The 12959-nt window shown below is 38.3% G+C and overlaps 1 protein-coding gene across 1 annotated transcript in view; it reads left to right on the forward strand.

Annotated features, from left to right (window-relative positions):
* The first annotated feature begins 463 nt into the window (after positions 1-463).
* Positions 464-12959, forward strand: part of LOC114651745 (cation channel sperm-associated auxiliary subunit gamma-like) — a 90891-nt gene continuing 78395 nt past the window's right edge. Inside the window, exons 1-7 of the mRNA XM_051925622.1 lie at positions 464-545; positions 10129-10331; positions 11074-11184; positions 11365-11418; positions 11505-11652; positions 12149-12275; positions 12357-12435. Of these exons, the coding sequence (XP_051781582.1) occupies positions 464-545; positions 10129-10331; positions 11074-11184; positions 11365-11418; positions 11505-11652; positions 12149-12275; positions 12357-12435 (804 nt within the window). The remainder of the gene's footprint in view (positions 546-10128; positions 10332-11073; positions 11185-11364; positions 11419-11504; positions 11653-12148; positions 12276-12356; positions 12436-12959) is intronic.

Genomic DNA, 12959 nt, shown 5'->3' on the forward strand with positions numbered 1-12959 from the left:
GGACCAGATGGAGTCAGTCCTTGAGTTCTTACAGAATGTGCTGACCAACTTTGTGGCGTCCTCTGTCACCTGCTCAGTCTGTCCCTAAGGCTTTGAAAGTGCCATTTCTATGGAAAACATCTTGCATTGCTCCTGTTCCAAAGAGGGCAGGTGCCCCTTTACCTAATGGCTAGAGACCAGTGGCGCTTGTGTCTCATATCATGAAGACCTTTGAGAGGCTAGTCCTGGACTGTCTCAGCTCTCTTTTGGTAGATTACCTGGACCCACTGCAGTTTGCCAATCATACAAAGACTGGAGAGGTGGATACAATTATCTGTCTGCTCCACAAGGCTTATTCTCAACTGGACAAAGCTGGTAGCACTATGAGGATTATGTTTGCTTTTTTTTTCTTCCAGTGCCTTCAATACCATTCAGACATCTCTGTTAAGGGATAAACTGAAAAGATATGCAGGGGCATGAGCCAATGGTGTCCAAGATAATGGACTACCTGTCAGGCAGACTGCAGTCTATGACACTCAAGGAAATAGTTTTTGATATGGATGTGAGTAACACTGGAGCAACACAAGGAACCATCATGTCTCCTTTTCTCTTCACTCTGTACACCTCAGACCATAAATATAATACTAGGTCATGTGACTGGCAGAAATTCTCAGATGATTCTGCACTTATGGGGTGTATGGATAACAGGGATGAGACAGTACAGGAGTCAGGTGGAGAAGTTTGTTTCTTGGTGCAAAGAGAATTGTCTGCATCTTAACATCAACAAAACAAAGGAACTGGTTATTGACATTCAACACACCAAAGAGCCTCTATGTCCAGTCACTGTTCAATAATGAATGTAGAAGTAAGTGGTCCACTCCTACAAGTACTTGGGGGTCCACATTAATGGCAGTTTGGACTGGTCTCAGAACACAGAGGATGTATATATGAAAGGGCAGGGCAGGCTCTTTTTCCTTATGAGACTGTGTTCTTTAAATGTGGGAAGTGACATCCTTCACATTTTCTATAACTCCGTAATGGCCAAGTGCGATTTTCTATACTTTGGTGTGCTAAGCCAGTAACATCACATCAAGAGAGGCCCACCAATTCAACAAGCTAATTAAAAGGGCACGCTCAGTTATGAACTCTGGACCACCTGAAGTTCGTAGCAAAGGAGAGAATTAAAACAAAACTGAGTGTCATTATGAACAATGCTGCACATCCTCTCTCTGACATACTAACACTGAGTACTTTCAGCCAATTATTCAGCAGAAGTGTGTCAATAATCTGGGGCTTCTTCATACCAACAGCAATATGCTTGCATAATGTCTCACTGATAGCCAAGTTAGAAATTTTCTTTCTTTTGAATTTTCTTGCTTTTAGTTATTCTGGTGTATGTTTATATATGTATTTATTTTTCTTCCTATTTAGGAATTTATTTTTAAGGAGCTTTCGTAAAAAGCCAAATATCCCCCTAGGAACAAATAAAGCTCTGTCTAATATTTAATCTACTCTATTGAATCTAAATAAGTCTTTCTATATGGAGGCTCCATTTAAGAGTTGAAACTAAGGTGAGGGTATTTCTGCGGGTGTGTTCTTTCACTGTGAATAAAACAGACAAAAGAGGAAGACTACTGGATGTTGGCTCTGCCCTTTCAATGTCTCCATTAGTTTTATATTTTTATGAATAATTTGGCATTTTGGTTTCATCTGATTGACCTCTCAGAACCTGCACTGAAGTAGTTTATTGCTGAATGTGAAGTATATAGGTTGAAGATCACATTCTCCCAATGAGGGGTCTTAGTCCTATCCTGGAAACGACTGCCTTTCTCTCTGCTGGAGAAAATGGGAGCAACTGTTCCAACTGGAGGAGTAACACTCCCCATCCTTATCTCTCCCAATGAACTGTTACTGATGACTGAAAAAACTGAAAAAATTAAATTGGGGGTTACAAGGGGATGAAATGAAGTGGCTCTGCAGGATTGATGGGATCTCACTTTCAGACAGGCTGGATTCATGCAATTCAGGATGATCACTGCCTAGAGCCTATGTTGTTATGAACTGAGAGGAGACATCTGAGGCATTAGGGGAATCAACCAATAATGTCAATTTGGCATTACAAACAAGAAGATGGCAGTATACAGACACTTCAATCCAAAGTAATGGAGCTTGAAAAGATCTGTCAGGAGGAATGGGAAAAAAATGCCCAAGTCCAAGTGTGTAAAGCTTGTAGAAACTTACCCACGAAGACTCAAAGCTGTAATTGGTGCCAAAGGGGCTTCTATAAGGTGCAGAATTAATGGTCTGAATACTTATATAAATGAGAGATTTTGTTTTTTTCTATTTAATACATTTTTTAAAACATGTTTTCACTTTGTCACCATAGGTTATTAAGTGTAGATTAATGGGAAAAAATAGCAAATGTATCCATTTAAAGTTAAATCTATAACACAATAAAGTGTACAGTAAGAGAAGGGGTCTGAATACTTCCTAAATTCACTTTATAAAACACGACTCTGCTGAAAGGTGATATGTATGCAAATTTGGCACACTCTGGACAAATAAAATGTATCTTACCTGGCCTGGGAGAATTCAGTATGAGATGTTACTGGGAATAGATAATTCTAGTCACCTCAGTTCAGCTATGTTATCATTCTGACCCTCATCAGGAAAAAAATTTAAATAAAAATTGTATCTTCATCAAACCATAAAAATATGCATTGGAACACACCAACGATAAACACAGATCACCTCTATTCACAATAAGGTTTTACTATCCTATACACCTATAGCAATACTGACTGAAGACTAATTTGCATATAGTTAAAAGCATTATGGAACAAATACTAATTAACTCACAAAATATGATAAGCAAGCTGTCTTTTTCACTAACCTATCTTTATTATTCAGTCCTGTTATTATTTATTTACTTCACTGTGGACATAATCCATTAGTCACAATGGCATTGCAGTCACTTCGAAATTAGGGGATACTAAAATCACGCCAGTACCACACAGAAGTGACAGTTTATCAGTGAACACTTGTACTTGTGACTGAAATGTTTTTCCGGTTTGAATATACTTGTTTTTTAAATCCAGTAAGTGTTGCACTGTTTATTATGTTGACATCATTTTGGCACTTGATTTTCTGCTGTATATTGTTATTGCTCTGATTATTTTTTATTTTGTTGTAACCTGTACAATAGAAACAGAATAGCTTGTAAAACAGCCCTCTCTAAATTTACTGAAACTGCAAATGTTCAATAGTGAACTCCAAAGTGTAAGCAAACCGTCTGTATTGAAACAAAAGCACTGCTTGCTTATTGGTGGAGGGGGGTGGGGTGATTTGGGGGAGGTCAAACTGAGATCCTTGAGGACCACTTTACACTTCATTATGGTTTGGCTGTGGCTAGGAAAATGAAACAATTAAGGGTTCAGAATGTTAAAAAGCAAGTCAATTAAAAGTGTGGCCAAAGACGTCTGCTCCATTAGCTACAGTAAAGATGCTAATTAAGAAAATGGCTGGAATGAAAACCTTCATCCACTAAGGCTCCTCGGGATCGCAGTTTAACACTTGTGGTGTGCACAGAATAGTGAAATGTTTTCACTCAGTAGTGAACATATTTTAGTTTATTTGGTGACTGTACATGGGTTCTGTACAAGTCAGTGCTGGTGTGTGTGTGTAAGAGGGGCTGCGGTGTGATGCTGTGTGAACAGTCCTGTGAAGAAAAATCCCCTCAACCCCGAGCTTTGGGCTTGAAAATGGATGGATGTATACAGGCATTCATACTACTAAAATATCATGTATCCTTTTCATTAATCTCCACTTAGAATGAGGGAGAAAGAAAAACATTTTATTGTAGTCCCTGTAACATTTCGAAAGTAGAAATTTGACAAATTAATGCTTTGCAAAATTGAAAGATTTACATTTAGATAAACAAAAGACATATTTTCTTCCACTTCTACAATTTCCTGCCTTGGCTACTCAGTGCTTACAAGACAGACTCCTTGCAATTGTTTATGGGAAAATCAAATAGAGGAACTGGATGGGCGAGATAGCACATGGTGTAGATTACAAAAAAATGATAATTGCATGCATCTTGCCTAATTCATGCACTCAAGTGACTGCCTTATTATGTATTAAAACAAACATGGTTGCTTTTAGTTATAAATCTTAAAGGCACCTAATAGTAATTAAAGTTGTTTTGGAATTTGGGTCACAAAATGAACACCTTGCAGAACTTTCAATTCTTTAAATAACAACACATTCAGTAACATAATACCTGAAAATTACTCCAGGAGTGTTGTACAATGGCTGACCCTTTGCTCTGACCTCCAAAGGTCATATGAAAAATACAATTTCATAAAGCATATCAAATCAAAATGATGATTATTCTCTTAAAGTAAGTGATTTTATTGGAGTTGGTCACTTTATGAAGTAATTCTCTATGTATGTGAGGAAACCTTGCCACGTGTGCATGTGTTTAGGATCATATATTACGGTATAGAGTTTATAAATTGAAAATTTTAGAATTTAAAATAGAGTTTTAAAAGTAAAATGTATCAGTTTCATCCTCATTGTGACACAATGCATTTTGGTGTTTCTAACTGTGGATGCTTCCTAATGCTACTCCATATTTTCTTCCACATTCCAAAAAGCTTTTGGCCGCTCTAAGATGGTCCCCTATGATGGAGGAGTTCTGTAGTTGTCCTCCTGGAGCTCCTCTCTGTCAGCCCCAAACACTCCTTCCATCCTCAGTTCCCAGTTTCCTTTAAATGGACGGGCAATTCTCAGGTAAGGTGTCATTCTTAGTAGACACCAGGGGTCCACAGATAACACAAAGCCCTCCCCGTCTGCCCTATAGTGCAACTATTTGGAGAGGGGGCATCTTTTAAATTATCTGCAAACTTCCACCATGTTTTTAATAAGAACAAAATACATTTTATAGATGAAAGGAGATGCTAATTTAGTTAGCTAGTAGCTAAGGTGTCTCATTGTTACATTTTATTAATTTATCATGGCACTGGAGAGTGGATACATACTGCTTGAGGTTTACTTACCTTGGCAGTGACATTCATGTCTCTGGTGACTCTTCCTGTGAAGTCAGTAGACAGATTGGGAGAGCATGGGGGGTCATGAGGTTGCTGGAAATAGGTGTGTGGCACTATTGATATCTTTTCAAAAGGAGGAAGGTCGAAGACGTTAGAGTCCTGGTGCTTCCTGTTTTGCTATATGGTTGCGAGACATGGACGCTATCCTGTGACCTGAGATGAAGACTGGACTCCTTTGCTACTGTGTCTCTTCGGAGAATCTTTGGGTACTGCTGGCTTGACTTTGTGTCGAATGAGCAGTTACACATGGAGTCCCAGATGAGGCACATTACCTGCATTATGAGGGAGTGTCAGTTACAGCATTACGGTCATGTGGCGTGATTCCCCGACGGTGATCCAGTTCACAGGATCCTCTTTGTTGAGGATATTTGTTGAGGACGCCCACATAACACCTGGCTGCAGCAGATAATAGGGTAATTTCCTGAGGGTGGGACTGGACTGCGTGTCTGCCTGGGGAACTGCCAACCAGGATCGTGAGCAGTTTTGTCGTGTGGTGGGTGCAGTAGCACGCTGTCCCAGTGCATGCTCCCCAACCTGACCTGGAGAGTGTCAAACTGTTACATGTGTGTTAGACATGCTGGTAAGCATCTCACTGACCTCTGTACACATGACAATACTACTACTACAATTACTACATCCCCCCTAAACCTGGTTTTTGGACTACTTGTTCTTGAGGCACTAGCTAGTATTCCTCTACTGAGATTCTGTTTTCTGCTCCAGCATTGCAATGAGCAACTTATTCTGTCTTTGCTTATTCCATCTGTATTGTCAAGACTTTGTCAGCAGTTCTTTCTTCAGTCTTTAGATAGATAGATAGATAGATAGATAGATAGATAGATAGATAGATAGATAGATAGATAGATAGATAGATAGATAGATAGATAGATAGATAGATAGATAGATAGATAGATAGATAGATAGATACTTTATTAAGCATACTGATAAAAACAATATTAATTAAAGAGTGATAAAAACACAGTGCAAGTTAAAAAGTGCACGGTGGAGAGTGTGAGGTGGGTATAACAGTCAATAACATTGTATAATGTTACCGTTTATCCCCCCCCCCCCCCCCCCCCCCCCCCATGGTGTAATTGAAGAGTCACATAGTGTGGGGGAGGAACGATCTCCTCATTCTGGAGCAGGACAGTGACAGCAGATAGATATACATTTATATACATTTTGCTACAGTGAGTACATTTTAATACAAATTATGTGTATTTCAATATAAAAATTGTGCATTTTCATTTAGATTATGTCCTAAATTTCACCTTTCTTAAGATTATTGGGTAAATAATGGTGCAGATTTTGTTTAACTGGTAATACTTGGGATGCGTTTACTACATAATGATTACTGTAATGTATCAGTCAGTCATACTTTAAAGCACAACCTTCTCTGGGCTTTAAATAATCCTGGGGAAAGTTCTGGCTGAGTACTTAAATCACTCAGTAAGACATTGTTTTTGTCATTAGTAGTTTTTATTCTTATGCACTTTGTTATTCTATACTATAATATTGTTTTAATATTGTTGGCATTAAAATATCAGTCAATAATATTTAGCATCCTTTATGGCTGTCTGTATCATCCTTCTACTTCTTCCTTCAATCAACTCTACCTCTGTCTTCTCAGCAATATATTAACAGCTCACCAGTAAATGTACCCAAATATAGTGTGCACATTCTCAGAGATTTGTCTTTGTAACAGCATTTCAAAATAAAAGGACATCCATGAGGGAGTACAGTGCCTCCATAATGCCTGTTACAGTAGCAACAGACTGTTATTGTAGCATTGCCATAGCCATGATCATTCATTGACAATCACAAACAAGCAATCTACATACCTGCTCTCAATACTGTATAAAATGCAATGGGATTTTAAATGTCAAGTTGAAGTACAAATTTACTATCATGTGTGCAAGGCACATTGACACTTGAACCTGCATGTTGTACACAGACTAGTGAAAATGGTGCAATGCCATCATCAGAAAATGAATACAACACTAGACATTAAATGCAACATCGGTTGATGTATACAAGAAACACTCCATAGTTAACAGTGCGAGTGGCTTTTCAGTTGTCTTATAACCAGAGGATAAAAAGGACTGCTCCTTCAAATAGTTGGTGTGAATGCAGATGGTCTTGTACCATTTTCGAATGAATATCTAAGATGGGGATGTGTGCAGGGTGTTATTTTTACTTTTAAAGGAAAGTATTTTGTTTAGAATTCTTTTTTCAAGGTTGATGAAATGCTTGCATATTAAATAGCTGTGCAGTGCCATCTTCTATAATAAACATGGAGTTTGACAAAATGGTAACATCATGTGAAAAGGATTGAAACTCAGCTATACATTGAATACACTCTTGTACTACACACACCAAGCATTCCCTAACTCAGCTAGTTGAGTTCTTTCATAGATCACGTTTATCTCACTATTCTAAAAAAAACATCTTAGAAGGCTTGGAAGGAGATGAGACGTGATTTTCTCGGAGACACTTTAACGTCCCGCGAGACAAAGCAGTGAGACAAAAGGACAGCCGCTGTACAGGCTTTTAAATGTTTGAAGCAAAGCGAGCAGCAGAGACGAGAAGTGGCTGCCGCATAGCACACCGGGGTGGGGGTTTGGGTAAAGGGGTGGGCGAGCGAAGCAAGCAGGGGGCAAAGCCCCCTAGTCTCATTTAAAATTGTCCAAAAAAGTACCCAGAGCAAGACTCAATCTACAAGTGTTGCCATCTAGCTCCAGCATCACTAGGCAATATGTTCTGGGAATGTACTAAATTAATATAATTTGGGACCTAAATCTTTACATACTTCTCAGATAGCCTTTGTGTTACAATCATTCCTAATTCATTAATGGCAATATGTGGTGTACTCCTAGATGGGATTAAGGTACAAAAGACTGTTACAGCCTATACCACACTATTAGCTTGCAGACTTATCTTGCTCAAATGGAAAATCCTAACCCATCTTCCATAACTCAGTGGATAAGCGATGTCCTATATTATCTTGAATTAGGAAAAATTGAATTCTTACAGGAAATGTAGAAAACTTTTTAAAAACATAACAAGAATCCATTAATATTATTTTTGAATACACATGCTGAGCCTGTGATCAACTCTGTCATGTTATTAATCTTTTTATTATATTTTTAAAAGTTAGCTGTTTTTTTTTTTTTGCTCATGCTTCTCTTCATTTTGTTTTTCTCTTTGGTGGGGGTAAAATTCTGTTTTGTTTCGCATCATTTTTGTACTCTGTATTCATTTTGAACTAAATGGTTGTACCTGTTAAGTTATTATTATTTGCTTGACTGAGTAGCATCCCATTGTAATGTTCTGGTTTTTGAAACTAAAATATAAATAAATAATGTTTTTGCTCTTTTTCAAGTTTCATGTTATATATTGTGTTATGTATTCTATTCTTGGTTTTATTTTATTACTTTGTACAATTATCATTGTTTATGCTGTGTGTAGTAACCATTTTTCTATTATACATTTTGTTAAGAATATATGAGATGCTTTGTGTTATTTGACCTGTCACCAGCATGTGGAGCACAAAGAGGCGGGGCCACCTGCTCATGAATCTGTAATACTGCTGCAGCTAATATTTAAAGCTCAGATTTTACTGAAGCTTCAGCATTATATTTGTGACCACAGTTCATTTTTTGTGTGATTTTCTTCTGCTTCATTTGGATTTTCTAGATTTGACCCTGGCTCTTGCTAAAAGATGTTTTTTCTGGTTTGTGATTATTTGCAGTTGTTTACTGTTAAGTATGTCTTTTTTGGGCAATTACTATATTTTGACATTTTTCTTTAAATATAAATAGAAATACACCTTGGTTTTGTTGTCCTTCAGGATCAACAGTTTAATGGTTTCACTGTCCTCATCATTGTGGGCATTTAAAAGCATTAATCCCATTTTTGGGTCTGCGCCTGCTTGGGGGTAGGTTGCCTGTGTTTTTATGTCTGTTTTTTGAGGACTGCACCCCTTTCTGAGTTTTAAAGTGGCAAATCACAACACTTGACATTAGTCAAGATTTGTTGTCAGTGATGGTGACTCCTAGATGTTTACAACGGTTGACCTTCTCTATGTCATATACTCCAGTATAGATTTGAGGTTGGTTTGCCTGCTGCTTCTTTTTCTCTCCAGCTCCTTCATTTTGCCAACATTAAGGAAGACAGTATTGTCCTGGGACTGCTGTGTAACAAGGCAAACCTCTCCTCTTTAAATTGTCCTTTCATTGTTGCTAATCAAGCTCATAATGGGGGTCTCATCAATAAATTAATGATGCATGTGGAGTTATGCATGGTCACGCAATCATAGGAGAAAAAGGTTTACAGAATGGTGCTTGGCACACTCCTCTGTGGGTTTCTCCTTTGAGGACCAATGTGGAGGAAGTAATGCTAACAACATGCACATGTTGGGGTCTTCCAGTTAGGACGTTCAAAATCCAACTGCATGGGGTGTAAGAGCTTGCTAATCAGTATGGTTGGTACAACAGTGTTAAGTAAACACTGTAGTCTATATAGTGGATAGTGGTCTGGCTTTATTTAGGTATGCCAGGATACTATGAAGTTCAAGGGACATGGTCAATGCACAGGAGTTTGATTTTCTTAATGGGCCCTTGTTCTGTGTTGTCAGGGCAGGCAGCCATTTGTTAAAAGTACATTTTGGTGAGCAACTATTTAAATTATTTTAGTTGGTAACATTACCAAATTGGCTGATTAAAAAGAAGTAAGAAATTGCATTGTCTTCATTTATGCATATTTTTTTTGTAACAACATGACAACATGGTTAATTATCCAATGGCTATAACACATTCACAGAGACAAGTTAAATCAGAAAGCTCATTTTTACTGCACACAGTCCAAATTAATTTAGAGGTTAAAAGTGGCTACACTTACATTGGTCCAGTTCTAAATGTTGAAAGCAAATCCACCATAAAATTATGATAAAATTATGAGGTGAAGACAAGGTTGCAGAGACTTGCTCTAAAATAACATGTTTTCCTTTTTTACATTTTTTGTATCCTGTTTTCTTCTGCAGTGGTGCAGGCCATCTTTCTTTTGCATGCTCTGCTGGGATCACTATGCCTGGCAGAGCAGTGCTCCTGGCAACTTCAGGTCCTAGAAACCGAGACTTTTAAGGCTGTGTCCAACACTCTGTGGAAGCAGCAGCGGGTGTATGGGATTCAGCAAATCATGAAATTGCTGGTTGAACAAGCTGTGGATCCTCAGGAAAATGAAGTGGTGAGAGTAACTAAGCTAGTCTGTGTATGGTAACTAATGATTATTTGAACTGGATTGTGACTGCAGTGACTATGCCCTGAACATGCCAATGTTTGCATTACGGCTAATATCACTTTTTTCTCTAGAGTAGTGCTGTTTATTAATTGAACATTTAGCTAGATCAGCTATTTAGATCAAAATCAAATGAAGAAAAAAAGAAATTAAACAACAAGGTGGCACTGATGGTCCAAGGAACAATAATTTGATCCGTAGCCTAGTCATCACCTGTGAAGCACTCCTATTTTTACCATTTTTGCATTCCAGTCCAGTTTCCACTTACAATGCAGAGACATTCAGATTGTATTCACTGGTAACTCTGAGATGGCCTGATTAGTCTGAAAGTGTGTGTGTGTTCTCCTGTTGCACAGAAATCGGGTCTAACCTCCTTGGATTCTTACTACAAAGCATCTCAGTTTGAAGATTAGTACTGTGGAGAACTCTCACAAACTTTACAATGTCTGACTTAGAACTGATCTCCTTGCAGCATGATCTAATAGGTGAACTCCATTAGTCAACCGTGCAGAGGTTGTTTCTGAATGCTGTAAGTGGAGAGTGCTTTCTAGTGACATAAGTTGAGCTCTTTCTGTGTTCTAGTCCCCCTTTTCAGCACAGTGCCATCACTACACCAAAGAAAAACATCATGACTGTAGTATAGAACCCAGCAGCCTTTTGATGCTACCACATTGTCCCTATACATTCTCAGGAAGCCTCATATCCCACAATAGAGCTTATGCTGCTATCTACAGGGTCTTCAATGATTGCCTACTATGATGATAGCACCCCCTGGTGGTTAATAAGAGTATCTTCAAAGAGGGTAAGTCAGGCGATATTCACCCACCTAGATAGTTAGACAAATTGCTGAAGCATTTTGAGTGTGAACTGGAAAACCCAGTAAACCAGATCTGTTTTTTGACAGGCTATTTGTAAGGTAAGAAATACGAAATGCAGCTTTTCTCCCCTGTTACAAAGTATTACTTATTTCCACACCCCTTAGATATACTTTGGCTTCCCCTACTACCTGAAAGTCATCCTGTCCTGCTCTACCAAGGTAAGCATGCATTTCTTATCTGTTTTCTGTCAAAATCCCTCTAACAGTCAGTCATGTTTCTTATTACCTCCTTCTTTCCTTCATAGGTGGCCTCAGAGTATATTGCCCGCCAGGCATTCCTGACTGGGATGAGCCCTAATGTGACTATGATTGCTAAAGAACCTGTCAATCCAGCCAGTGGAATTCACATGAGCCTGGAACTGACATTGGGTGCTGCTACCTTGCGGGATGACAGTAAGGATTTTTGGGTATAACTACGTACTCAAAGTGGCTTCCACTTTAGTCAGCATCCAAAGAGTTTGACTAATTCAGGCTAAGTTATTTAAGGCTAATTCATATTTTTGTGCATTTGGTTTCAATTAGAGTTATGTGGTTTGAATTGTATGGAACTGATTCTGAAAAACCATAAGAGTATGATAAACAAATTAAACCCAGGCAAAAACACAAGTCAGTTTTTGCAAAAATGTAAATGAGTTCCAAGATGGGCACTAGCATCAGATCCAACCACAGATATCTCTTGAATATTTGGACTATGCCGGTTTTAAGCATAAGACTCACTCAAAAACTCTTAGTCTTCTTAGGACTATTTTATTGACTGATTCCGGCAGGAATGTGCTTCTCAATGATTGTATATAAATTTAACATGGGAAATATAAGTGGTAGAGGCCATGCAGCATAAATGCAACACACACTCCTCAATGGAAGCTGACTTTTTGTCTTTCGTTCTCAGCACCTGCCTGTTCCAGTGAGATGTGCTTACTTGGCTGGTATTTCCCCTTGCCTTTCATCAATGGCTCAGTAGTGTATCTGTTTATAATTCAAAGTAATGGCTTCGGTCTAGACATCACGGACAGCATGTGAGATTACTGTGTTCTTTTAGCATTTTCTTTACCTTCTCTGAGTGTCTCCTTCCTCATATATTTTATTAAAAATTACAGGCATACGCTGAATGTGAATGGGTACATAGTTCCATCCCTTACCCCAAACAGAGAGCCAGAAGTGGTGCTAGGAGTCAAGGTGAGGATATTGTATGATTTGTGTATCCATTTCAAAATAGACCAAAGTGTATATATGCTCCAACAAAAATAGGCTCTTTTGATATTCATAGCTAAGAGCCCACACAAGCAAAACTCAATAGAGGCAGTTAAGAACAAAACACTCAACATTGTAGGACAACAGCCCTTACCATAACATTTAAAGTGGGTTTGACATCTAGAAACAGACAGCCTCTCTGACTAGTTACATACTATCACAATCGGAGCAAGAATCTCCAGGAACATTGGGTAAGCACTGGCAAAATCTTTGAATGTAGCTATGATTTTGGTCTTTGCCACTGTTTCCTGGTGACTTGGTTTGGAGAAAAGATGCCCAAGGGTAGAGGGAAAATCAGATCTCAGTTGAGTGTTAAACTATTTTGATAGACAGTAGCAAGTTTTGATTGATTCTCTTTTAATCATTTTATCTTGTTGCTTACAGAAATTTGTCAAATATTTTTTACCTTTTTGTCCTTACTTCTGTCTGGAAGAGGACAATTCTTGCAA

The sequence above is a fragment of the Erpetoichthys calabaricus genome, chromosome 1 (assembly GCF_900747795.2).
Source record: "Erpetoichthys calabaricus chromosome 1, fErpCal1.3, whole genome shotgun sequence".
Lineage (NCBI taxonomy): Eukaryota > Metazoa > Chordata > Cladistia > Polypteriformes > Polypteridae > Erpetoichthys > Erpetoichthys calabaricus.